We start from the raw sequence: 24,904 nt of genomic DNA, 5'->3' as shown, positions 1-24,904 counted from the left end.
CTGACCTCAGGTGATCAGCTGCCTTGGCCTCCCAAAATGCTGGGATTATAGGCGTGAGCCACTGCGCCCATCTGTTTTGTTGGGTTTACAACATACTTAAATGCTGTGTATGGGGTGGGGGGGCAGATAAAAGCAAAGTTCCTATATATTTTACTAGAATAGATTATTATTCTGAAGTAGATTATTAATTAAACCACCAAAATACCACTCAAAAAAAAGTAGTATCAGGAAAAGAAACCAGAATCAACATGGGGACCAGTGATTTCATGCCAAATGGCAGAGTAGGAAGCTCTACGGATCAGTCCCTCCACCAAGACAAGCACTGAACTAGAAAGTGTGATTGGAATCAACTACTTCAGAATTCTGCGACCTAACAGGATATTTACAACAGAGGAGACTGATCTCTGGTAAGAGAGTGACCTGCAAGAAGTAGGTACAATCCTCCACCCCATCCTCAGCCCTGACAGCTATGGAGAAAAGAGGCCCATGTGCTGGAAGCAGCAGGCTGGTGCTAGGGCAGACAGCAGGGACCTTCTCTTTCCAAAATACAGGGTTGTGCATTTTGGTTGGTCTAGCAGGTCCCTAAAGGGACCAGAATAGACACTTGCCTTGGTTTCATCCTTCTGAGACTGCAGCTGCTTTCCCAAGCAGCAGCCACGGGAAGATTTAAAGGGACAGAGCCGAAACAGGATCTACAGGAAGATTTAAAGAGACAGAATTCTTTTTTGGAAGTATAAGAGAGGGGAGAAGGTTCTATAGCCTTTGTACAAAGAAAAACTAAAGAAAACCAGGAAAATGATGTATGAACATAAGATTATCAACAAAAAGATAAACTGGACTTTTTCAAAAGGCCAATGTTTTGGGTATCAAAGGACAGTATCAAGAAAGTAAAAAGAACCCAAAGAATGTGAGAAAGTACTTGCAAATCATATCTATTAAGAATTTACTATCCTGAACTTCTAAAAAGTTCTTACAATTCAACCAAAAAAAAAAATCAAAAGTGGACAAGTACATGAAAAGACATTTTTACATGTATTACAGAAATACAAATGACCAGTAAGCACATGAAGAAATGCTCAACATCACTAATCATAAGGAAGGTGCAAACAAAAACCACAATACAAAGTGCAAACCAAAACCACCTCACAACCACTAGGCTATTATCAAAAAGACAAAAAATAACAAATGCTGGCCAGGATGTAGAAAAACTGGGACCCCTCTAAACTGCTTGTGGAAATGTAAAATGGTGCAGACTCTGTGGAAAACAACTTGGTGATTTCCTCTAAAGGTTGAACATAGGCCAGTTGCAGTGGCTCACACCTGGAGTTCCAGCACTTTGGGAGGCTGAGACGGGAGGATCACCTGAGGTCAGGAGTTCAAGACCAGCCTGGTCAACATGGTGAAACCCCGTCTCTACTAAAAATACAGAAAATAGCATGGCATGTGCCTGTAATCCCAGCTACTTGGGAGGCTGAGGCAGGAGAATTGTTTGAGCCCAGGAGGCAGAGGTTGCAGGGAGCCGAGATCATACCATTGCACTCCAGCCTGGGCAACAAGAGCGAAACTGTCTCAAAAAAAAACCAAAAAGGTTGAACATAGAATTACAATATGACCCAGCAATTCCACTCCTAGGTATATACCCAAAAGAACTAAAAACAGGGACTCAAATATTTGTATGCCAATGTTTATAGGTGCATTATTCACCATAGCCAAAAAGTGGAAATAACCAAAATGTTGAGTTACAATAGTCACCCCTCACAGTAGTCACAGTCCCAAGACCTCGCAGTGAGGACTGAAACTGTGGATAGTATCAAACCCTGTGTGTGTGTGTATATGTGTGTGTATGTATTGTTTTTTCATACACACACACAAATATACACATGAGATAAATTTAATATATAAATTAGGCACAGGAAGAGATAAATAACAAATAATAAAACAGAACAATGATAGCAATATACTATTCACAATTTCACAAATAGAAGATTTGTTCTTACCATAAATCTTAGGAATCTGCACATAAAAATTTTCTTTCCTTTTTACAAAAACTTTCACCTTTTCAACATAAAGAAGAAACTTCAAAACAGCTTCACTTTGGGATATCTGATAGCCAGCATCACTATTCTTGAGCTTTAGGGCCATTCTTAAATAAAATGGTTATTTGAACACAAGCACTGCGATACCAGTGACAGATGATCTGATAACCAAGACAGCTAGCTACTAAGTGACTAACAAACAGGAAGTATATACAGCATGGAGACGCCGGACAAAATGATGATTCTCGTCCTGGGTGGGGCATCAACGGATTTTATTACACTACTCAAAACAGTGAGTAATTTAATAATTATCAATTGTTGATTTCTGAAATTTTCCATTTAATATTTTCAGACTATAGCTGATCACAGGAAACTGAAAGCATAGATGGGGGGGGCCTAATGTAATGGGATATTATTCGGTCATCAAAAGGAACAAAAGATGTAATACAAACTACATGGGTGAACATTAAAAATATGCTGAGTGAAAGAAACCAGGCAAAAAAGGACAAACATGCAATTCCATTTATATGAGGTATCTACAATAGGCAAAGTCATATAGAAGTGCGATTGAGGTTACCAGCAGCTGAGAGTACAATGAACAGGAAGTTACTGCTTAACGGTTACAGAGTTTTTGTTTAGGATGATGGGAAAGTTCTGGAAATAAGTACTGGTGGTTATACAACACTGTGAATGTATTATAGTCACTATACTGTACACTGTAAATAGTTAAAATGGTAAACTTCATTATGTATATTTAACACAATTTATTTAAAAAAAAAAAAAATTATAACCCATGACCCAACAATTCTTCTCTTTTTTTTTTTTTTTTGAGACGGAGTTTCGCTCTTGTTACCCAGGCTGGAGTGCAATGGCGCAATCTCGGCTCACCGCAACCTCCGCCTCCTGGGTTCAGGCGATTCTCCTGCCTCAGCCTCCTGAGTAGCTGGGATTACAGGCATGCGCCACCATGCCCAGCTAAGTTTTTGTATTTTTAGTAGAGACGGGGTTTCACCATGTTGACCAGGATGGTCTCGATCTCTTGACCTCGTGATCCACCCGCCTCGGCCTCCCAAAGTGCTGGGATTACAGGTTTGAGCCACCGCGCCCGGCCCTTAACTTTTTTTTTTGAGACAGAATCTTGCTCTGTTACCCAGGCTGGAATGCAGCGGCATGATCTCGGCTCATCTCAGCAACCTCCATCTCCTGGGTTCAAGTGATTCTTGTGCCTCAGTCTCCAGAGTAGCTGGTATTACAGGTGTATGCCACCACACCTGGCGAATTTTTTAGTAGAGATGGGGTTTCACCATGTGGACTAGGCTGGTCTCAAACTCCTGGCCTTAAGTGAGTGACTGCCTGCAGAGTGGAGACCATCTTGGTTTCAAAATACAGATTAAAAGTAGGCTTGTGGGCCGGGCGCGGTGACTCACGCCTGTAATCCCAGCACTTTGGGAGGCCGAGGCGGGTGGTTCACGAGGTCAAGAGATCGAGACCATCCTGGTCAACATGGTGAAACCTCGTCTCTACTAAAAATACAAAAACTTAGCTGGGCATGGTGGCGCGTGCCTGTAATCCCAGCTACTCAGGAGGCTGAGGCAGGAGAATCGCCTGAACCCAGGAGGCGGAGGTTGCGGTGAGCCGAGATTGCGCCATTGCACTCCAGCCTGGGTAACAAGAGCGAAACTCCGTCTCAAAAAAAAAAAAAAAAAAAAAAAAAAAAAAAAAAAAGAACAGAGAGCTTCAGGTCGGGTGCAGTGGGTCACGCCTGTAATCCCATCACTTTGGGAGGCCACAGCAGCGGAGCACTTGAGTTTAGGAGTTCGAGACCAGCCTGGCCAACATGAGGAAACCCTGTCTGTTTTGTAAAACACAAAAATAACTCAGGCATGGCTGTGGGCACCTGTAATCCCAGCTACCTGGGAGGCTGAGGCAGCAGTATCACTTGAACCCACTATTGCACTCAGGCCTGGGTGATAGAGTGAGACTCTGTCTCAAAAAAAAAAAAAGAATAGAAAGCCCCCTATATATGTGTACCAAGGAACTTACACAAGATGTTTACAGCAGAAAAACCAGAAATAAACACAATGTCCACTGACAGGGAAATAGATAAATTATTTGTGGGTTTTTGCACAATGTATAAGTGAAAATTAAATTATCTACAAGGCATGCAACAAAACAGGTAAGCTTAAAACATAAGAGAGGAAAACCAAGTCCCCCAAAACTACTTAGAGTTTAGTGTATATTTTTATAAAGTGCAAAAACAAGCAAAACTCAATAAAACATGTTGTTGAAATAGTCGCATATGAAGCACAAAACCAGTTTTTTTTAAAAAAAGAAAGACATAAAAATTACTGAGTAACAGTTATCTCTAAAAAAAGGGCAGAGTTTGAGAGAGGGGATAAGGGACACATTCGCAGACGCAAGATATCTGTACTGCTTTAGTTCTTGGTTTGACAGTAGGTCTCTGGATGTTCCTAATAAATTATTCTTTACCAGTGTAATATAAATGTTTTTTTCTTAAAAGAAAAAAATCAACAGAGGGATTAAAATGGTAGACTAAAAATATTTATTCAGCAAGAAAGAATGCAGTGAAGGAGTAACAAAGGAATGTAAAAACATTTTTTAAAAAATGGTAGACATAAATGCAACCATAGCAATAATTATATTAAGTGTAAAGTCATTCAAATTTAAAAGACGTTATCCAACTGTATAAAAAAGCAAGACGTGGCCGGGAGCAGTGACTCACGCCTGTAATCCCAGCACTTTGGGAGGTCAAGGCAGGCAGATCACAAGGTCAGAAGTTCAAAACCAGCCTGATCAACATGATGAAACTCCATCTCTACTAAAAATGTAAAAAAAAATCAGCTGGGCGTGGGGGTACGCGCCTATAATTCCAGCTACTCAGGAGGCTGAGGCAGGGGAATTGCTTGAACCAGGGAGGTGGAAGGTTGCAGTGAGCCGAGATCACGCCACTGCACTCCAGCCTGGGTGACAGGGACTCCATCTCAAAAAACAAAACAAAAAAAATTTAAAAACCAAGACCTAATTATACGAGTCTAAGAGACGTACTTTAGATTCAAAATCAGGAGTTAGTTGAAAATAAGATCATGGAAAAGATACATAATGCAAACTGTAACCATAAGAGAGCAGGAGTGATTTTATTAGTACGACACAAAATAGAGAAAAAGAGGAATATTTCATAATGACAATAGGGCGAATACATCAGAAAGATGTAACAATTATGAAGCAGTCCGACAAAAGAGCCTAAAGATAAAGTGAAACAAAAACACTTAAAAGTAAACAATTCAACAACAACATAGTTGGGGATTTCAATATTTCCTCTCAAAATTGATAGAAGAACTCGATATAAAACCAGGAAGACTTTAACAACTCAAAAACATACACTTAGGTGAAATTTATATAATACTCTACCCCACAGGTGCACAATACACATTCTTGTCAAGTGCACACAGAACATTCTCCAGGACAGATCAGAAGCTGGGTCATGAAAAAGTCTCAATAAATTTCAAAACACTAACCTCATAAAAATTATGTTCTCTGACAGCAATGGAAATAAGTTAGAGATCCAGAATAGAAAGAAATCTGGAGAAACTTCAAGTATTTTGAGGCTAGACAAAACACTTTAAAATGACCTCTAGGTCAAACAAGAAATCACAAGGGAAATCAGAACATATTTTGAGCCAAATGAAAAAAGAAAAACAATGTATCAAAATTTAGGGGGTATCACTAAAGCAGTGCTTCCAAAAAAATTTATGACTTTAAAATTCCTCTATCAGAAAAGATTTCAAACCAATAACCTAAGCTTCTAAGAAACTAAAGAAGGCCAGGCACAGTGGCTCACGTCTGTAATCCCAGCACTTTGGGAGGCCGAAGCAGGCAGAACACAAGGTCAAGAGTTTGAGACCATCCTGGCCAACATGGTGAAACCCCATCTCTACTAAAAATACAAAAATTAGCTGGGCGTGGTGGCACGTGCCTGTAGTCCCAGCTACTTGGGAGGCTGAGGTAGGAAAACTGCTTCAACCCAGGATCCAGAGGTTGCAGTGAGCCAAGATCACACCACTGTACTCCAACCTGCGACAGAGCAAGACTCGATCTCAAAACAGTAAGAAACTAGAGGAGAGAAAAATAAACCTAAATCAAGCAGAAGGAAGGAAATGATAACATTAAAATGGAAATCCAGTAAAAGGGAAAACAGAAAAACAAAGAAAAAAATGTCATTTAAATCAGGAACTGGTTGTTTTGAAGAAAGAAAAAAACCAACAAAACAAATAAACCTCTAGACAGACTGATGAGGAAAAACAAAAAGAGACGATGGTGGTGCACCTGTAGTCCCAACTACTTGGGAGACTGAGGCGAGAGAATCACTTGAACCCAGAAGGCAGAGGTTGCAGTGAGCTAAAATAGCGCCACTGCACTCCAGCCTGGGTGACAGAGACTCTTGTCTCAAAACAAAATTTAAAAAAATAATAATAAAATAAAATAAAACAAAATGATGGTGGAGAATATTATTAAATTATTTATACTAAAATTTGATAACTTAAAAATTGACAAAAAGACTATCAGAGTTCAATAAAGAATTTAAAAAAAAATCTCAGTAATTCTCTATAAACATAACTGAATTTGTATATTCAAAATCTTCCTACTAAAAAAATTCTCTAGGCCCTAAAGACTTCACTGGCAAATTCTACCAAACACTTAAGGAAAAATAAAACCAATTCTACACAAACTTCACCCCAAAATTGAAGAGAGAATACTTCCCAACTCATTCTATCAGGCAAGCATTACTCTGATATCAAAATGAGATAAAGATTACAAAAAGCAAAAACTAAGAAAGATTACAAGGAACATGTAATGTCCCTGATGAACAATATGCAAAAGTTATGAACAAAATTTTAGCAAATTGTATCCAACAACATATAAGATAATGCATTATAACCAAGTGGGTTTTATCCCAGGAATGCAGTTGATTTAATATCCAAAAGTCAGTAAATATATTTCACCATATTGAACCATAAAAAACAACCAAATGATCTCCATGGATACAAACAAGTATTTGATAAAATGTAACACACATTCCTATTGGAAACTCTTAGAAAACCAGGAACAGAAGACTAAAGGAATGCTTTCCACACAAAACAAGTACCAAAACAAGGATGTGACCGTACAGTCCAATAACCCCAAGCAGTGAGATTATTAAAGACTTTCAAATCAATTATGCCTCAACTTATTATTATCCTGCTCTGAATATCAGTACAGGTATATAGGCTTTATGTTGTTGGGGTCGAATTTATATTCAGTATTGTTATATTTCATGTATGTTCCCGATTAACTGCAGCCTTTTAAAAAACTTATTTTTTAAGCATTAACATATTTGTCAGGTATCATACTGTATCCTTATTCCACTAATGCATCTTAGTCTTATTTTCTCATTTAAGTCTTTCCTATTGATTTTAAATGCATTTGTGCCAAGCAGAATACTAATTTATCTTTCACTTTAAACTCTAGACTTTTATAAAGAAATTCATACTTTATTTTATGCCTTTTACAAAATTTCATATATGTAGTGTGTATATATTCTATTCCTGAATTATCAGATAGCTTAACGAATCTACATTTAATATATTATTAATCCTATATAAAATTAACTTAAAACGTATATTAACTATAGATTTATTTTTATGAAAAGACTTGATTCTCCATAAGAAAAACAGTTCTATGTTATCTGAATATACTCAGAAGACAGGGTCATGTCTATTTGATTCAGTCTTGAGATGCTTTTTAAAAACATACATGTACCTACATTTTAAGACATCAACTTTTCTTTCCCCTTTGTTACTATCTTTTCAAATGCACCTTCATCAATCAATCCCTGAAGAACTGGGAGATCATTTTGAATACAAGTAACTTCTCAGGTTTTTCTTGTCTTTCATCTGGATAAATTCCCTATCACATGAGATCATGTCCTAGGAATTTCAGACTGTACAAACTCCAAGAAAACAACTATCTATTTTAAATACTTTTTTTTTTTTTTGAGACAAAGTCTTGCTCTGTTGCCCAGGCTGGAGTAAAGTGGCACAATCTCAGCTCACTGCAACCTTCTCCTCCTGGGTTCAAGCAATTCTCCTGTCTTAGCCTCCCGAGTAGCTGAGTAGCCTCCCGAGTAGGCATGCACCACCAGGCCTGGCTATCGCACTTGGCCAATACTTTTATTTAAATGCTTAAAGTATTAATACTTAAATATTTAAGGCATAAATACTATTTCTTTTCTGAGTTACCTAAGGCATATCTCATCAAATAATTTAAAGCATTAAAAACCTTATGGCATTTCTGGAAAAGTAGTAGTGTCTTATAAAGATGTGCCCTGGGAGGCCACAGCACCTAGGTTCCAAGTCCAGCTCCACTTTGGATGATCTACGGCAAGTTAAATGATTTTCAATTTTTTTGGCCAGGCGTGGTGGCTTACGCCTGTAATCTCAGCACTTTGGGAGGCCAAGGTGGGTGAATCATGAAGTCGGGAGATCGAGACCACCGTAGCCAACATGGTGAAACCCTGTCTCTACTAAAAATACAAAAATTAAAGCCGGGCGCGGTGGCTCACGCCTGTAATCCCAGCACTTTGGGAGGCCGAGGCAGGTGGATCACGAGGTCAAGAGATCGAGACCATCCTGGTCAACATGGTGAAACCCCTTCTCTACTAAAAATACAAAAAGATTAGCTGGGCATGGTGGCACGTGCCTATAATCCCAGCTACTCAGGAGGCTGAGGCAGGAGAATCGCCTGAACCCAGGAGGCGGAGGTTGCGGTGAGCCGAGATTGCGCCATTGCACTCCAGCCAGGATAACAAGAGCGAAACTCCGTCTCAAAAAAAAAAAAATTTTTTTTTCAATTTTTAAATCTTTCAGATTAAAAGAATGCAAAGAATTCAGTGTAAGATTCTTCATCTTTTGTTATGGCAGTATAATGCTGTTTAAAGTGTTGAAAGACTCCCAGGTTTGAATGCTGGCTTTGCCATTTATCAACAATGTGACTAAGACAAGTTACTTAACTTCTCTTTCCTTCAGTATCTTTATCTGCAAAATGGTGACAATAATAGTACATTAAAGTTGGTGTGATGACTAAATGAATACAGATAAAGTCCTTACAACAATGAACTGGCACATAGAAGAAAAATTAAAATTATCTCTGATACCACATAGAATTTTAACGGTTGATCTAAAATTCTCAACTATATTCAATAATTCAAAGTTTTATTAGTCTAAAGTTATTAGACTAAACTGCTCTTTTTTTTTTTTTGAGACAGAGTCTCACTCTGTCACCAGGGGCTAAGCTGGAGTGCAGTGGCACAATCTTGGCTCACTGCAACCTCCGCCTCTCGGGTTCAAGCAATTCTCCTGCCTCAGCCTCCCGAGTAGCTGGGACTACAGACACACGCCACCACGCCCAGCTAATTTTTGTATTTTTGGTAGAGACGGGGTTTCACCATGTTGGCCAGGATGGTCTCGATCTCTTGACTTCGTGATCTACCCTCTTCAGCCTCCCAAAGTGCTGGGCTTACAGGCTTGAGCCACCGCGCCCGGCCTCATTTTTTTAATTAGTTGGATTTTTATGATATTTGAAGATTTTTTCCATTATAATTTCACTAGATATTGGCCAAGGGTAGTAGCTCACACCTGTAATCCCATCACTCTGGGCCAAGGCAGGCGGATCGCTTCAGGTCAGCAGTTCGAGACCAGACTGGCCAACATGGTAAAACTTTATCTCTACTAAAAATACAAAAATGAGCCAAATGTGGTGGCCCACACCTGTGGTCCCAGCTATTCAGGAGGCAAAGGCAGGAGAATCACTTGAACCTGGGAGGCAGAGGCTACAGTGAACCAAGATTGTGCCACTGCACTCCAGCCTGGGTGATAGGGAGAGACTCTGTCTCGAAAAAAATAAAAATAAAAATAAATTTCACTACATGTAGTCCAAAGAAGGCAATCTAACCACTACGTTAGCCATTATCTTCCTTGGCTAAACTCTTGAAATCTATTTAAAGAGAGGAAAAACAGTCTAATTACTATCAGAACCACAGATGAGATGTATGCATAACTCTGCTCAAATCCTTATTCTTCTGCCATACCTTGGTTATAGTCACTTAGGCTTCAACTATCTCCTAGTCCTAAATTCCTACTAGACAATCAATAGAACTATTCATTTTGCCTGATATTGGTAGTAATCCTTTTCAAACACTGCTTTAACTCCCTAACTTAAAATGTATATAAAGAAAAAAATAGGCCAGGCAAAATGGCACATGTCTGTAATCCCAACACTTTGGGAGGCCGAAGTAAGCAGATCACTTAAACTCAGGAGTTTGAGACCAGCCTGAGCAACAAGGGCAAAACCCCATTTCTACAAAAAAAATACATATATGTAAAAATTAGCTGAAGGTGACAGTGCATGTCTATAGTCCCAGCCATTCAAGAGGCTGAGGTGAGAGGACCACTTGAGCCTGGGAGGCTAAGACTACAGTGAACTGAGATCACACCACTGCACTCCAGCCTGGGCAACACAGTGAGATCCCGAGAAAGAGAAGAAAAGAAAGAGCCGGGTGCGGTGGCTCGTACCTGTAATGCTAGCACTTTAGGAGGCTGAAGTGAGTGAATCACCTGAGGTCAGGAGTTTGAGACCAGCCTGGTTAACATGGTGAAACCCCGTTTCTACTAAAAATACAAAAAATTGGGCCAGGCACAGTAGCTCACCCCTGTAATCCCAGCACTTTGGGAGGCCAAAGTGGGCAGATCACGAGGTCAAGAGATCGAGACCATCCTGGCCAATATGGTAAAATCCTGTCTCTACTAAAAATACAAAAATTAGCTGGGCATAGTGGCGCATGCCTGTAGTCCCAGCTACTCGAGAGGCTAAGGCAGAAGAATCACTTGAACCCAGGAGGCAGAGGTTGCAGTGAGCAGAGATCACGCCATTGCACTGCAGCTTGGGCAACAAGAGCGAAACGCCATCTCAAAAGAAAAAGAAAAAAGGGGAAGGAAAAGGGAAGGGAAAGGAAGAAAAAAGGAGGGAAGGGAAGAGGCGAGGAGGGGAGGGAAGGGAAGGGGAGGGAAGAAAGTGGAAAGGAGAGGAAAGAAAGGGGGAGAAAAGGGAAGAAAAGGGAAAGGGAAGGCAAAGCGGAAAGGGAAAGGGAAGGGAAAAAAATAATTGCACACTATCTTATTCTATACAGTGCTTCAAGGTTTGTGAAACTGACTCACCATGAGCCAAAGATGAGAAATACATCAGACCATAAAAAGTATTTGGCAAAACTAAAAATTGTTTGCTAAATATTTGTATTTCAGAAGGAAATAAGGACCAATAACTGTGCCAGAAACTTTACATACATTATTTCATTCTAATAACCCTAGGAAATAGACTTTCTTATCCTACTTTATAAAGAAATAAACAAAGGTTTAATGAATTTAACGTAACTTGCCCAAGGTCATCAATTTGAGCAGATGCAGAGTCAGGGACTCACTGAAATAAAAGCACATTATTTTCTTGAGGCTAAATAAGACGATACTTGCTAAGAGACTTATTAACTTATTCACAGTCAGAATCCTTACCTAGGGCAGTAGAAAAAGTTTTAAGGACAGTTTAAACAGAAGGATTTACCACTTAATTATAAAAAAATTAATTTTTCTCCATCTATTTTAATCTAAAATTCCTATTAGGTATGCACATAAACAAATGCCATATATACATGATTTGATAAGATTTGTAGAATAATCAAACAACTTACCTTTGGTGCATGCACACAGCCTGTCTGTGCCAGAGCAGTAAATCACAGAAACAAATGTGTCCTGTTCCTCAGTGCCCTCCTTTTTGGGAGGCTCCACTTTGGCCAAAATTTCAAAGTTTGAAAGATCTAGTATTTTTACATATCCTCCCTGAGTGGTTATTACCAGGTGTCCAAGAGTAGAAATGTCAGATGTTTTTTCTCTCTCAAAGCCATTCTTTGAGGTTAACTGCATGTCCTCAATAGGTTCCTCACAGTCATCCTCTCGATTATCCAATATATCTGGTGGAAGCAAAATGAGCGAGGTAATTGTGTCCTGTGGATCTTTGATATGTTGTATTTTTATTGGCTCCTCTTCTAAAGTCACTATCCGAGTGGCATAATTCATTTTATAAAGTACTAAATATCCACCACTAACATTCCTCTGCTCAGGCTGAATTATCAAAGGAGTCTGTACATCTGCTGGTGATTCATGCTGGATTACACTAATATTTGCACCATTCACTACAGCAAGATTTGATTCCAGCTCACCTTTCCGTCTATTACATAGTGCAGAGTTTAATTTATTTAAATTATTCAAGGCCTCTACTTGATTTATTGCACTCAAGGATTCAACAGGGCATGTCCGCAGCCCTACCAACAAATGAATTCCATCAGCACAAGGAGTTATTGAGTCTATACAAAGATTCTCCTCCTCTGCAAACTTTGGCAGCCTCAAGCACTGAACCAAAGTCCCAGGTTTGGGAAACACAGAGTTCCACTTCTCAGAATCCGGAGAGGTAAGGTTGGCTGCTGCATCTGCAAATTGCTGTATGTAAGTCACAGGAGGATCCTGCAATAACAACTGCTCCTGACTATCCAGCTCCATTTCAATAATCTGTGGAACTGTAAAACCATCATCATGCAAACTTTTACTCATAATATTATTCATCTGTGAAAAGATCTTTCCTGCTTTCTCATCAGATTCCTTGATGCTATAAAGCAGCAAAACCGGTAAAGTCCTCCTTACCAAAGGAGAATTTAGTTCTGAATTAGTGCAGGATTCATTGTCAGTTGACCCTTGTTCTGATATACTTTCACCCTGAGTTCTGCTTAAACCATCCAGTGACCTGTGAGAATTACTACTAATGGGTGAGGTAGCAGGAGATTTATATGTTAATAAACCTCCAGCTAATAAACACGGAAAAGGAATGTTGTGTTGTTCCTGGTGCTTTTCCTTTGTCTTTTCACTCTTAGAGTTTGTTAAACAAGGATTTGCCCCAAGTTCTTCAAGATCCTTAACAGTATCTTCAAGCACATTTGCAACAATCTCCCACTGAAGTTTTTCTGGCTGTTGGAGAATGCTGAGTGCTGTTATATCAAGGCTTACTTCCATGGCTTCCTTCTGTGATGTATGCCCTTTAAAAAGGAACAATATTCATTAGATATAACCTTATAAATATAAATAAAAACCTGTGGTTTAATGTTTTCATTAATTTTTTTCTTCTCATCCGTCAGTACATTATGAATATTTAAGTTAAAAATTTTATTCATTTATTTATTTTTGAGACAGAGACTTGCCCAATCACCTAGATTATAGTGCAGTGGTACAATTTTGGCTCACCACAATCTCCATATCCCAGGTTCAAGCGATTCTAGTGCCTTAGCCTCCCAAGCAGCTGGGATTACAGGCACACGCCACCACGCCCAGCTAATTTTTATATTTTTAGTAGAGTCGTGGTTTCACCATGTTGTCCAGGCTGGTCTCAAACTCCTGACCTCAAGTGATCCACTCACCTCAGCCTCCTAAAGTGCTGGGATTACAGGCATGAGCCACCACACCCGGCCTAAAAGAATTTAAAGTACAGTCAGAGTCAGCCCTCCATATTCACAGGTTCGACATCTTTGGATTCAACTAACTGCAGATGGAAAACATTTTTGTTTTTTTAATGGATGGGTGCAGCTGGGCTCGGTGGCTCACGCCTGTAATCCTAGCACTTTGGGAGGCTGAGGCAGGTGGATCACGAGGTCAGGAGATGGAGATCATCCTGGCCAACATGATGAAACCCCGTCTCTACTGAAAATACAAAAAAAAAGTAGCTGGGCGTGGTGGTGCACACTGTAGTCCCAGTTACCTGGGAGGCTGAGGCAGGAGAATTGCTTGAATCCAAGAGGTGGAGATTGCAGTAAGCCGAGATCGCGCCACTGCACTACAGCCTGGGCGACTGTTCAAGACTCCGTCTCGAAAAAAAAAGGTTGGTGCTTCTCTACTGAACATGTACAAACTTTTTTGTCATTAAACAACAGAGTATAATGACTTTTTACTCAATATTTACATTGTATTAGGTATAATAAGTAATCTAGAAATCATCTAAAGTATACAGGAAGATGGAGATGTGCATAAGTTATAAGCAAAAACTACACCATTTTATACAAGGGAAGTGAGCATACCTGGATTTTGGTATCTAGAGAGGGTCCGAGAACCAATTCCCCATAGATACGAAGCTGTTTTTTTCTTTCCTTTTTTTTTTTTTTTAAACATAATCAAATCTAAGATGAACCTACTAACAAAGGACTCAAAATTATTTTTAACTCAAGTTAAGCACGGTGGCTCACTTTGGAAGGTTGTAATCGTAGCATTTTGGGAGGTTGGGGAGGGCAGATTACCCGAGCTCAGGAGTTCAAGACCAGCCTCAGCAACATGGCAAAACCTGTCTCTACTAAAAATACAAAAAATTAGAGGCAGGGCACAGTGGCTCACGCCTGTAATCCCAGCACTTTGGGAGGCTGAGGCAGGCAGATCACCTGAGGTCAGGAGTTTGAGAACAGCCTGACCAACATGGAGAAACCCTGTCTTTACTAAAAATACAAAACTAGCCAGGTGTGGTGGCACATGCCTGTAATCTCAGCTACTCGGGAAGCTGAGGCAGGAGAATCGCTTGAACCTGGGATGTGGAGGTTGCAGTGAGCCGAGACTGTGCCACTGCACTCCAGCCTGGGCAACAAGAGCAAAACTCCATCTCAAAAAAAAAAAAAAATCAGGCAGGGTGGCACTCAAAAAAAAAAAAAAATTAGCCAGGTGTGGTGGCATGTGCTTATAGTCCCAGCTACTCGAGAGGTTGAGGATGAGAATTACTTGAACCTGAGAGACAGAGGTTGCAGTGAACTGGTATCACCTCTAGCCTGGGCAACAGAGTAAGACTGTCTCAAAAAAAAAAAAAGTATTTTCAATTCAAAATACATTATCTTGACAATTACTGAGCAAAACCTTTTTTCAAAGAAGGCAATTAAAGAGTTAAAGAAATATTATTTATTCATAACTTTAAGTTAATATGAGGCCGGGCGCAGTGGCTCACGCCTGTAATCCAAGCACTTTGGAGGTCAAGGCGGGCGGATCACCTGAGGTCAGGAGTTCAAGACCAGCCTGACCAACATGGTGAAACCCCGACTTAAAAAAATAAATAAAATAAAAATAAAAAATAAAAAGTTAATATGAAAGTAATAGAATTTCTGCACTTGAATTCTAAACCAAAGAGAGAATATAACTTATGCATCTGTCATTTATGCACTATGCAGAATATCCATTAAAAAATGACTGTAATCTCCATTTCCTTTCTTTCACCACTCTGAAGGAGTTATAAGCACCACTTCCTCTCTCTCACCCTATCTGCTTTATTATCAGTGGAATGTCAGAGAATATAATTCTAACTTGAGTTTAGAAAAAAATAACTAGGAACAGAAATATCCAAAATTGTATCATTAAGTGTCTTCTGTATTATCTGCCAATTTTTAGTTCATTGAAAGTCACACAACTACATTATCTCTTATTGACCTTTTTTCTACTGTGCCCTCTTTAAACTATTCCTTAAAAACAGTACAGTCTCAGAAATCAGTATATACACTGAAACACAATACAGTTTTTCAGTCTCAACCTTTTAACCTGTGATATAATCACAAAGCTGGGCATTGTGGTGCACGCCTGTAATCCCAGCTATTTGGGAAGCTGAGGTGGAAGGATCCTTGGAGCTCGGGAATTCAAGACCAGCCTCAGCAACATAGTAAAACCCCGTTTCCAGAAAACAGAAAAAAAGGAAAGAAAATCTTAAAACTGATGTCAGTAAACTCCCTAATCAAGTATAATCTCTTGACACTGCATTGAAAATTCTTTCAACTGACCTCTTTCTCAATGGCACAAACTTCTTTCAGTCAGGCAACAACATCATTAGCAACAATAACATAAAGAACACTATATTTTAGGTCAGACGTGGTGGCAGTGGCTCATGCCTGTACTCTCAGCACTTTGGCAGGTCAAGGCAGGTGGATCACCTGAGGTCAGGAGTTCGAGACCAGCCTGGCCAACATGGTGAAACCCCGTCTCCATTAAAAATACAAAATTAGCCAGGCGTGGTGGCATGTGCCTGTAATCCCAGCTACTGGGGAGGCTGAGGCAGGAGAATCACTTGAACCCAGGAGGCAGAGGTTGCAGCGAGCCACAATCACACCATTGTACTCTAGCCTGGGCAAAAAAGCAAAACTCCATCTCAAAAAAAAAAAAATGAACTCAAGGTGATTCCATGAAGGTTTGAAAGCTGCCCAAGTAGAGCAATAAGCAACTGAGATTCACGAAAAATTAAACACTTAAGGTATACTCAAAGCTCTGTTTAGACCATTTTACACCATTTCACTCATGATCTCTTCTACATGCTCACTGGCAGATTTATCTAGAATTTCCCATAATCTAGGGATGATGTCACTTCACATAACATGACTACTACCCTCTAAAACTGAAGTATTTTCTAGCTACAGCAGACAAAAATTTTCATTATAAACATGTTTTAATAACTGTATTAATGAAGCTGTTCACTTATACAAATAAAGAGCTTTAATTTAAACACTATCCTTAGTTAACAGAATATATTATACAAATAAAAACATTTAATTCTCTGACATATGTGACAAAGATTTAATGTAACTATCCACTTTAATTCCTCTGTCTCAAATAGATATCATTTAAATTTTAAATATGGAACGCTATGTACATACTACTAATTTGAGATCTCTGACACTTCAGTCTTCTGTGTATACTAAGAAAAATTTAGAGTTAGCATTAACTAAGAAATTCAGAATTAAGTGGTAGTTAGCTGTATATGCAACTGTATAAAGAATTTTTTAAATAAATTATCTAATACTTTTTACATACCTGTCACAGAATCTGATCTGGAATGCTCTTCACTGTCTGAATCCTCCAGTAAATCATCACTTAAATCAAAAGACAAAATAAACAATTTGAATTTCAAAAAGAATATATATCATATGAGAAAGCAAAGAAAAAAGTACAGTTGGCTTTTGTTTTTTGTTTTTTTTTTTTTTTCAAACAAGGTCTTGCTCTGTCACCCAGGCTGGAGTACAGTGGCAGGAACACAGCTTACTGCAGCGCTGACCTCCTCCTGGCCTCAAACAATCCTTCCACCTCAGCCTCCCATGTAGGTGGGACCACAGTCATACGCCACACCGTGCCCAGCTACTTTTTTTGAATTTTTGCAGAGACAGGGTCTCACTATGTTGCCCAGGCTGGTCTTGAACCTCTGGGCTCAAGCAATCTTCCTGCCACTACCTCTCAAAGCGCTGGGATTACAGGCATGAGCCACTATGCGTGGGCTGAAAGTACAGTGTTAAAATCACTACTATATATCTCAAACATATAAAACAATTAAAATTGGCTTAAATGAGATATAAAGAATAGTTTTATATCATAACTGATTAACAACACTGACAATACATCTTCTTAAATCATTAAATAAATGTCTAACTGAAATAGGGTGTGGAAACCTCTAAGAATCCATAACATTTGCAGGGATTTGAAGACTACTGTGTGACTAAGGACAGTTTGGGCAAACAAAAAGATAAAAGACAGAAGCAGCTAATAAAATCAAGCACCAGCTTGCAGTAGTAAAACTTTAAGAACTATTCTATTACTGAATTCAGGAAGGCCTAAAACCAAACATAATAGTTGTATAAGTATGTGTGTATGTTTGTGTACTCAACATGCACATGCAATTCTATTTTTGTTTTGTATTTTATTTATTTTGGAGAGGCTGTTAAGAACTCCTTTACATACAGGAAAACTGACAACTCAGAAGATAGGAGGTCACCAAGACAAGGCATAGTCTCCCCTTTGGTCTTCACTAAGATGGCCAAGAAATTGACAACTTCCTTTCAAACAGGGTAATAGTCCTGTTTGCTGCCATCTTTATCCTCACTCTCTCCACTGTTAGCCCACCAAAAATAAAGTTGTAATTAGAAACCATTCTAACACAATAATTAGGCTCTCTCTGTACTCTATTAATCAGCACATCTACAGTAGTTTCTAAAATTCTGAAAACCTCATTATAAAAATAAAGATGCATTCTGCAAAAAAAAAAAAAAAAAGAAAGGCAATTATCCCCTTTAAAAACAATATATTGCACTTACATCCTAAACAGACAAGTATCCACAATGTTTTTCTGTTTTTTTGTATTTGTTTTTTTGAGATGGAGTTTTGCTGTCACTAGGCTGTAGTACAATGGTACGCTCTCGGCTTACTGCAACCTCCGCCTCCTGGGTTCACGCAGTTCTCCTGCCTCAGCCTCCTGAGTAGCTGAGATTACAGGCATGAGCAACACCCCCCAGCTGCTTTTTGTATTTTTAGTAGAGACAGAGTTTTATCATGTTGGCCAGGATGATCTCGATCTCCTGGCCTCGTAATCCACCTGCCTCGGCCTCTCAAAGTGTTGGGATCACAAGTGTGAGCCACCTCGCCCGGCCTACAATGTTATTTTATGCATAATATAAATTGGTATTCTGCATTGAAAATGCTTAAGGATATTACTACACTCCAAGGCAATGTTTGAAATATTTTGGGGTGGGTAGGGGGAAATTCACTTGTATATTTTTGACAAAGTTTCTCTGTTTTAGTTTGTTCAAGTGATAACAGCTGCCCATCAACCAATTTAGTGCTGTAACTTACAACAGAAAAAAATGCAAAAAAAAATTAAAATCAGCTGCTAATTAATTAGCCTAATTGGCTGGTTTCAGAGAAATAAAGTGGAAAAACAAATCCCAAGAAGAAATATTAATAATTGGGAATTATTAAGAATGAAGACGTCCAAACCAAGAAAACACAATAGGTTTTAAGTTTAGAATGGCTGTTACATTAAGAAAAATAAACAACCAAGTATTAACCTGCTGTACTAAGATGAACAATAAAATCAAGTAGTAGTATATTTTAAAGGAATTCGGGTGTCTTGATATTTCAAAGACGGTTGCCTTATAAAAGACTTAGATTAGCAAAGAATGTTTTATTCTGAAGGTCTTCAAAAATATGATCAGGGCCAGGCGCAGTGACTCACACCTGTAATCCCAGCACTCTGGGAGGGCAAGGTGGGAGGACTGTTTGAGCCTAGGAGTTTGAGACCAGCCTGGGAAACATAGTGAGACTCCCATCTCCACAACAAAAAAAAAACTAGCTGGGCATGGTGGCACATGCCTTTAGTCCCAGCTACTTAGAAAGCTGAGGTGGAAGAATGACTTGAGCCCAGGAGGTAAAGGCTGCAATAAGCCGTGATCACACCACTAGACCCCAGCCCAGGTGACAGAGCAAGACCTTGTTTCAAAAAAAGAAAAAAGAAAGAAAAAAAATTTTATACATACATATATATATATATATATATATATATATTTGTAAAACCACATTCTTCTAAAATATTTTGTGAGAAAAATATTCTCAAATGATTACATCATAAATTATAAGGGTAAGGCCAGGCGCAGTGACTCACACCTATAATGCCAGCACTTTGGGAGGCTGAGGTGGACAGATCACGTGATGCCAGGAGTTTGAGACCAGCCTGGCCAACACAGTGAAACCCTCATCTCTACTAAAAATACAAAATTTACCCAGGCATGGTGGCGCACGCCTGTAGTCCCAACTACTTGGGAGACTGAGGCACGAGAATCACTTCAACCTGGGAGGCAGAGGATATAGTGAGCGGGATCACACAACTGCACTCCAACATGGGTGACAGAGTGAGATGCTCTCCCAAAAAAATGATATATATATTACTACATATACATATATATATATATGGGTAAAATAACTAAATTGTACACTTACACAATTTTTATGGTTTGAAAATTACACTTCAATAAACTTTTTTAAAAAATCACATGTCGCCGGGCGTAGTGGCTCACACCTATAATCCCAGCACTTTGGAAGGCCAAGGTGGGTGGATCATCAGGTTAGGAGTTCAAGACCAGCCTGGCCAAAATGGTGAAGCCCCATCTCTAGTAAAAATACAAAAAATAGCTAGGCAGAGAGGCGGGCACCTGTAGTCCCAGCTACTCAGTAGGCTGAGTCAGGAGAATCACTTGAACCAGGAGGCTAAGGTTGCAGTGAGCCAAGATCACACCATTGCAGCCTAGCCTAGGCAATAGGGTAAGACTTTGCCTCAGGAAAAAAAAAAAACTATATGCATTTTAAAAAGAAACTAGAATACACATGTTATTTTAATTTCGTAGTATAATTATGACTACTCTATATTTCATCAATTTTCATTCCTGCATTTTCCCATTTTCCTGTAATAAGCATGCACTATTTATGTAATAGGCACTATATTTACTAAAGCCTTCTACATTTTGCAAAACCTTTTGCAAAGCAATAAACAGACAAAATAAATATTATGGTTAAAGTAAAAATGTTGGCGGGGCACAGTGGCTCACACCTGCAATCCCAGCACTCTGGGAAGCCGAGACAGGCGGATGACGAAGTCAGGAGTTTGAGACCAGCCTGACCAACGTGGTGAAACCCCGTCTTCATTTAAAAAAAAAAAAAAGTTTTTTAAAAAGTAAAAATGTTTAGTTTGGATGTGTTTCTGAAAACTAGACATATAAATATTAGTACCTTGGTTTACAGCAATCCTATAAACAATTTCAGTTACATTCAAGAAATTTTTACCAATTTGACCTGATATACAAATGACAAGTAAATCATCTAGAATCTTAATTCATTAAAATTAAATATATTATCAAATCTTCTTCCTTAATTCAGAAGACAAATACTGTCTTCTAAGAAAAAATTGGTCAAAAACAAGTCCTTAGTCCTTCAATGTAAATAAGAAAAACAAATTGAAAAAAAACTATTCTAAGCAAACTATATTGCTAATTACTTCACACTTCTTGGATAAGCTTAGTTTTTCCAATTAATGTACTATTCTTCAAGCTAATGAAACCCACATAGAGTATTTTATAACCAATATATTTAATCTTGTGCTACATGAAGTCAGAGGTAGTATGGCTCATTATATTCACTATCAATTCCAACACGGCTGACTGCTCTTACTTCTTGGGGAGAGGAAGGGCAGAGAGGGGGCTTAAGGTTAAGGATGAATTTTCACCTCTTTAGCTTCCTCCTACCACACCAACTTAATGTTTTTGTATCATTTGTTTGAGACTTTCTTCAGAGAAAACAGTGCTTCTACCATAGATTGTAAATTTCTTAAAAGTAGCGATTATCTTAATTCGAGCACATTACCCACATAATATTGTATTTCCACTAGAAATGCTGAACACATTTTCATCTAAAATGCACATTTTACCTGGGAGGAAGTGACTGTATGTGTATGGGTATTTGTAATCCTAGAAGTATATTTTGATTCAGTTTTTAATCCCCAAATTACAAAATTTCAAGACAAAGTTCTAATTAAATTATGTCTAGAAGGACACATGAAAACTTTCATTACCTTCTATTACTTTTCCACTACTTCTAGGAAATCACAGAAATCAAGTATGCTTACAATCTAGTCCCATTGGCAAAATATGGTCAGAAACTCGGATAACAATAGTTAAGCTGCTTTCCCATTAAGCTTTCACAGAGATTTATATTAACAGAACACCTACAAGGCTTTAATCAACATGTTATTAACAAGAAGAACTAGACAGAGGTAACACATGTGTTGTAAATTTTCCACTAATTCCATTAATTAAATAATTTCCATTAATAAAATTTTACATTACTCCTTAATCAAAGTACATCCCACCAAAGGAGTTGTGAAGTAAACTGATAAATCACTGACTACAGTGTAACACCCATCACATATCAGTGACATAAGAAGCCCTTGGAAGTGAAATGGCAGATATTCTCAGTCTATCAGGACATCTGATCGCAGTTAAATAGGCTCCATTTCACATGGCTGCCTACAGAATCTTTTTTTTTCCCCTACAGAATCTTACTAGCCCAGTTCAGAGTCAAAACCACAGTGGTTCTTAGGAAACAAGTGGGTGAAGGAGGGTGATACTTTGACTCTCCCACCCCACCTACATCAGATGAAGCCACAAAAATCAGGAATCTCTCAGAGAAGTTGAGTGAAGGAGAATCCAGAACAACAATTTTAACAAAATATTTCTATAGCAATAATCATGGTACCTCAACTCACTGCTGACTACTGGTACACTGTTTTAAACAATTAGATCCTCTTGCCTCACCTCAGGTCATTCCATTATTATTATTCATTAGCACTGCCATAATTTGAGGTGCTAATTAAAAAAAGAGAAATTGAAATCATCTAGTTCAACTGCTCTATGAAAAGATTTAGTAGAAGGTGAAACTACAAATCTAATAGAATTTCATTATTTAGACATTTCAATGTGACTTATCATCTACTGTACAATGTGGCAATTATTTCCAATTGACATAGATTGTGATAGAAAATTAAGTTTATTTTATAAACTACGGTGTTTCTGAATGAAGATTTTTCTTCAAGAATCACAGGTTTCAGATTTCTAACCAAACATTTACTCTCTGATCTCTTAACTGCATAACTTTCTTTTTCTCCTCTTTAATTATTAGAACTATGATAATATAAAATTTAGGAAAACATGTAACATCTATTAAATACTACTAAAACAAACTCACATACCTATCTCCTTCCAATTTTGGTATATCTGAGCAACTAGAGGAGTCCTCCAGCCACGCCAAAGTTGGTCTCCTTGAATCAACTCCTGAGCTTGGGTCTCCTGATAGAATAAGCTGTTGTACAATTGCTGGATCATAGGCATTAATTTCAAACTTTAAGTGCACCTAAACAAATGAAAAGCCTAAGTTTACAACTGATTTTTTTCAATTACTAATTTGTTACTTCAAAATTCAAACATACCTTCATAAGTTTGGAAACATCCCATATGCAGATCTTTCCTCGTTTAGTTGCAGCAGCTAGAAAATGAGGGCAGCTCCCCGACCCAAAGCAAGATATTCTGTCAGTTCCATCTGTACAAGGAAACTGTGCAGGACTTGTTGCAAGAGTGACTGACAATGGCACATTCTGTGTGTGCTCACCTTTCACAAATGGGCAGTTTGGGGAATGTCTTTCGTGTTCAGACCTTTACACAGATTAAAAAAAAAAGTTTACTAAAAATAAAGCAATACCGTTTGTACATTAAAACAGAACTCCAGGATCATCTTTTTTTAACTAAACAAAGCATTCATCATTGAAGATTTAATATAACCAAATCATTCAATTTTATTAAGATCACTCTAACATGTTCGACCATTTACAATATTCACACATTCAACATTCCAAACATTCAACAATACCAGTTGTTACTCACTTTAACTGATTATACAGTCAATCTCAGACAAAACCGAGAAACTAATACTATAGTATAATTAATGCTATATTGTACACTACAAAATTGTTTAAACTCCTGGTATTTCCTCACACTGGTTTCCTGTAGTTTTGAATGACTAACTACTACACTTCAATTTAAAATTCTCCATAACTATCAGGGGACACAACTATAAATGACATACAGTTGAAACTCAATAAATGCCACCCATAATGTAAAAAGTTTTTTAGTAAAAATCTGAAAGCAAAGAGATCTCTAGTATGAATAAAATAACATATATTAAGAACATAGAAATATACCTTACATATTCACTATAGAACCAAATCAGACAAATAATATGTAAATAAAATTTATTTCCTAAGAACCTTAGAAATGTAAAGTTCATAAATTATACACTACTTCTTTCAAATAAATGCTTACTAAACAAAAAGAAATGTAAAATTCATTTTCTAGAAAACCGTAACAAGTTTAAGAAATATAAAATACAGGCTGGGCACAGTGGCTCACTGTATAATCTCAGCATTTTGGGTGGCCATGGTGGTTGGATCCTTGAGGCCAGGAGATTGAGACCAGCCTAGGCAACAGTGAGAACTTATCACTATAAAAAATAAAAATATAAGTAATTAGTTGGGTGTGGTAGCATGTGCCCGTAGTTGAACACAGGTAGGAGGATCCCTCGAGCCTAGGAGTTCAAGGTTGCAGTGAGCTATGATCGTGCCACTGCACTCCAGCCTGGGTGACAGAGCAAAACCCTGTCTCTAAAAAATAAAAAATTTAAAAATTTAAATTAAAATATAAAAATAAAATGCCAGGACCTCAGATCAAGACTGGTATAATGACCTTAAGAATTATCTCAAATATTGAAAGCAGGATCAACTTAGCACCTATCTGCTCAACTTTATGATTCCTTTATATTTCTTTCTGGTTATTCCTTATTTTTATTTCTGTTAGCTATAATCATAAGGCATTTAGAAATGTCAGGATCCTGCTACCAAAAAAAGAACCCATGAGCCAGGCATGATGGCAAAAGCATATAGTCTCAGTTACTCAAGAGGCTGAGGCAGGATGACTGCTTGAGCCCAGGAATTTGAGGCTGCAGTCAGCTATGATCACACTTGTGTATGGCCACTGAACTTCAGCCTGGACAACATAGCAAGACCCCATATGTAAAAAAAAAAAAAAAAAAAAAATAGGCTGGGTGCAGTGACTCATACCTGTAATACCAACACCTTGGGAGGGCACATCAATTGAGGTCAGGAATTCCAGACCAGCCTGGCCAACATGGGGAAACCCCATCTCTACTAAAAATACAAAATTTAGCTGGGCATAGTAGCACATGCCTATAGTCCCAGCCACTCAGGAGGCTAAGGCACAAGAATCTCTTGAACCAAGGAGGCAGGGGTTGCAGTGAACCAAGATCGGGCTACTACACTCCAGTCTGGGC

General features: G+C 38.4%; 1 protein-coding gene across 10 annotated transcripts in view; it reads right to left on the bottom strand.

The window, feature by feature from the left end:
- BIRC6 (baculoviral IAP repeat containing 6) overlaps positions 1–24,904 on the bottom strand; it is a 259,855-nt gene that overhangs the window by 183,652 nt on the left and 51,299 nt on the right. For all 10 annotated transcript variants that reach the window (XR_001111187.2, XM_012475391.2, XM_012475389.3 and 7 more), the window contains 4 exons: positions 22,992–23,214; positions 22,755–22,915; positions 17,006–17,064; positions 11,830–13,224 (listed from right to left, as the gene is read on the bottom strand). Coding sequence is in view for 9 of the 10 variants with exons in the window: in XM_012475391.2 (XP_012330814.2) it covers positions 11,830–13,224; positions 17,006–17,064; positions 22,755–22,915; positions 22,992–23,214 (1,838 nt within the window). In the remaining variant the exon portion in view is untranslated. The remainder of the gene's footprint in view (positions 1–11,829; positions 13,225–17,005; positions 17,065–22,754; positions 22,916–22,991; positions 23,215–24,904) is intronic.

This window comes from Aotus nancymaae, unplaced genomic scaffold (genome assembly GCF_030222135.1).
Source record: "Aotus nancymaae isolate 86718 unplaced genomic scaffold, 86718_ANA_hifiasm-v0.15.2.pri h1tg000057l, whole genome shotgun sequence".
Taxonomy (NCBI): domain Eukaryota; kingdom Metazoa; phylum Chordata; class Mammalia; order Primates; family Aotidae; genus Aotus; species Aotus nancymaae.
This window is presented reverse-complemented; position numbering and strand designations above follow the sequence as displayed.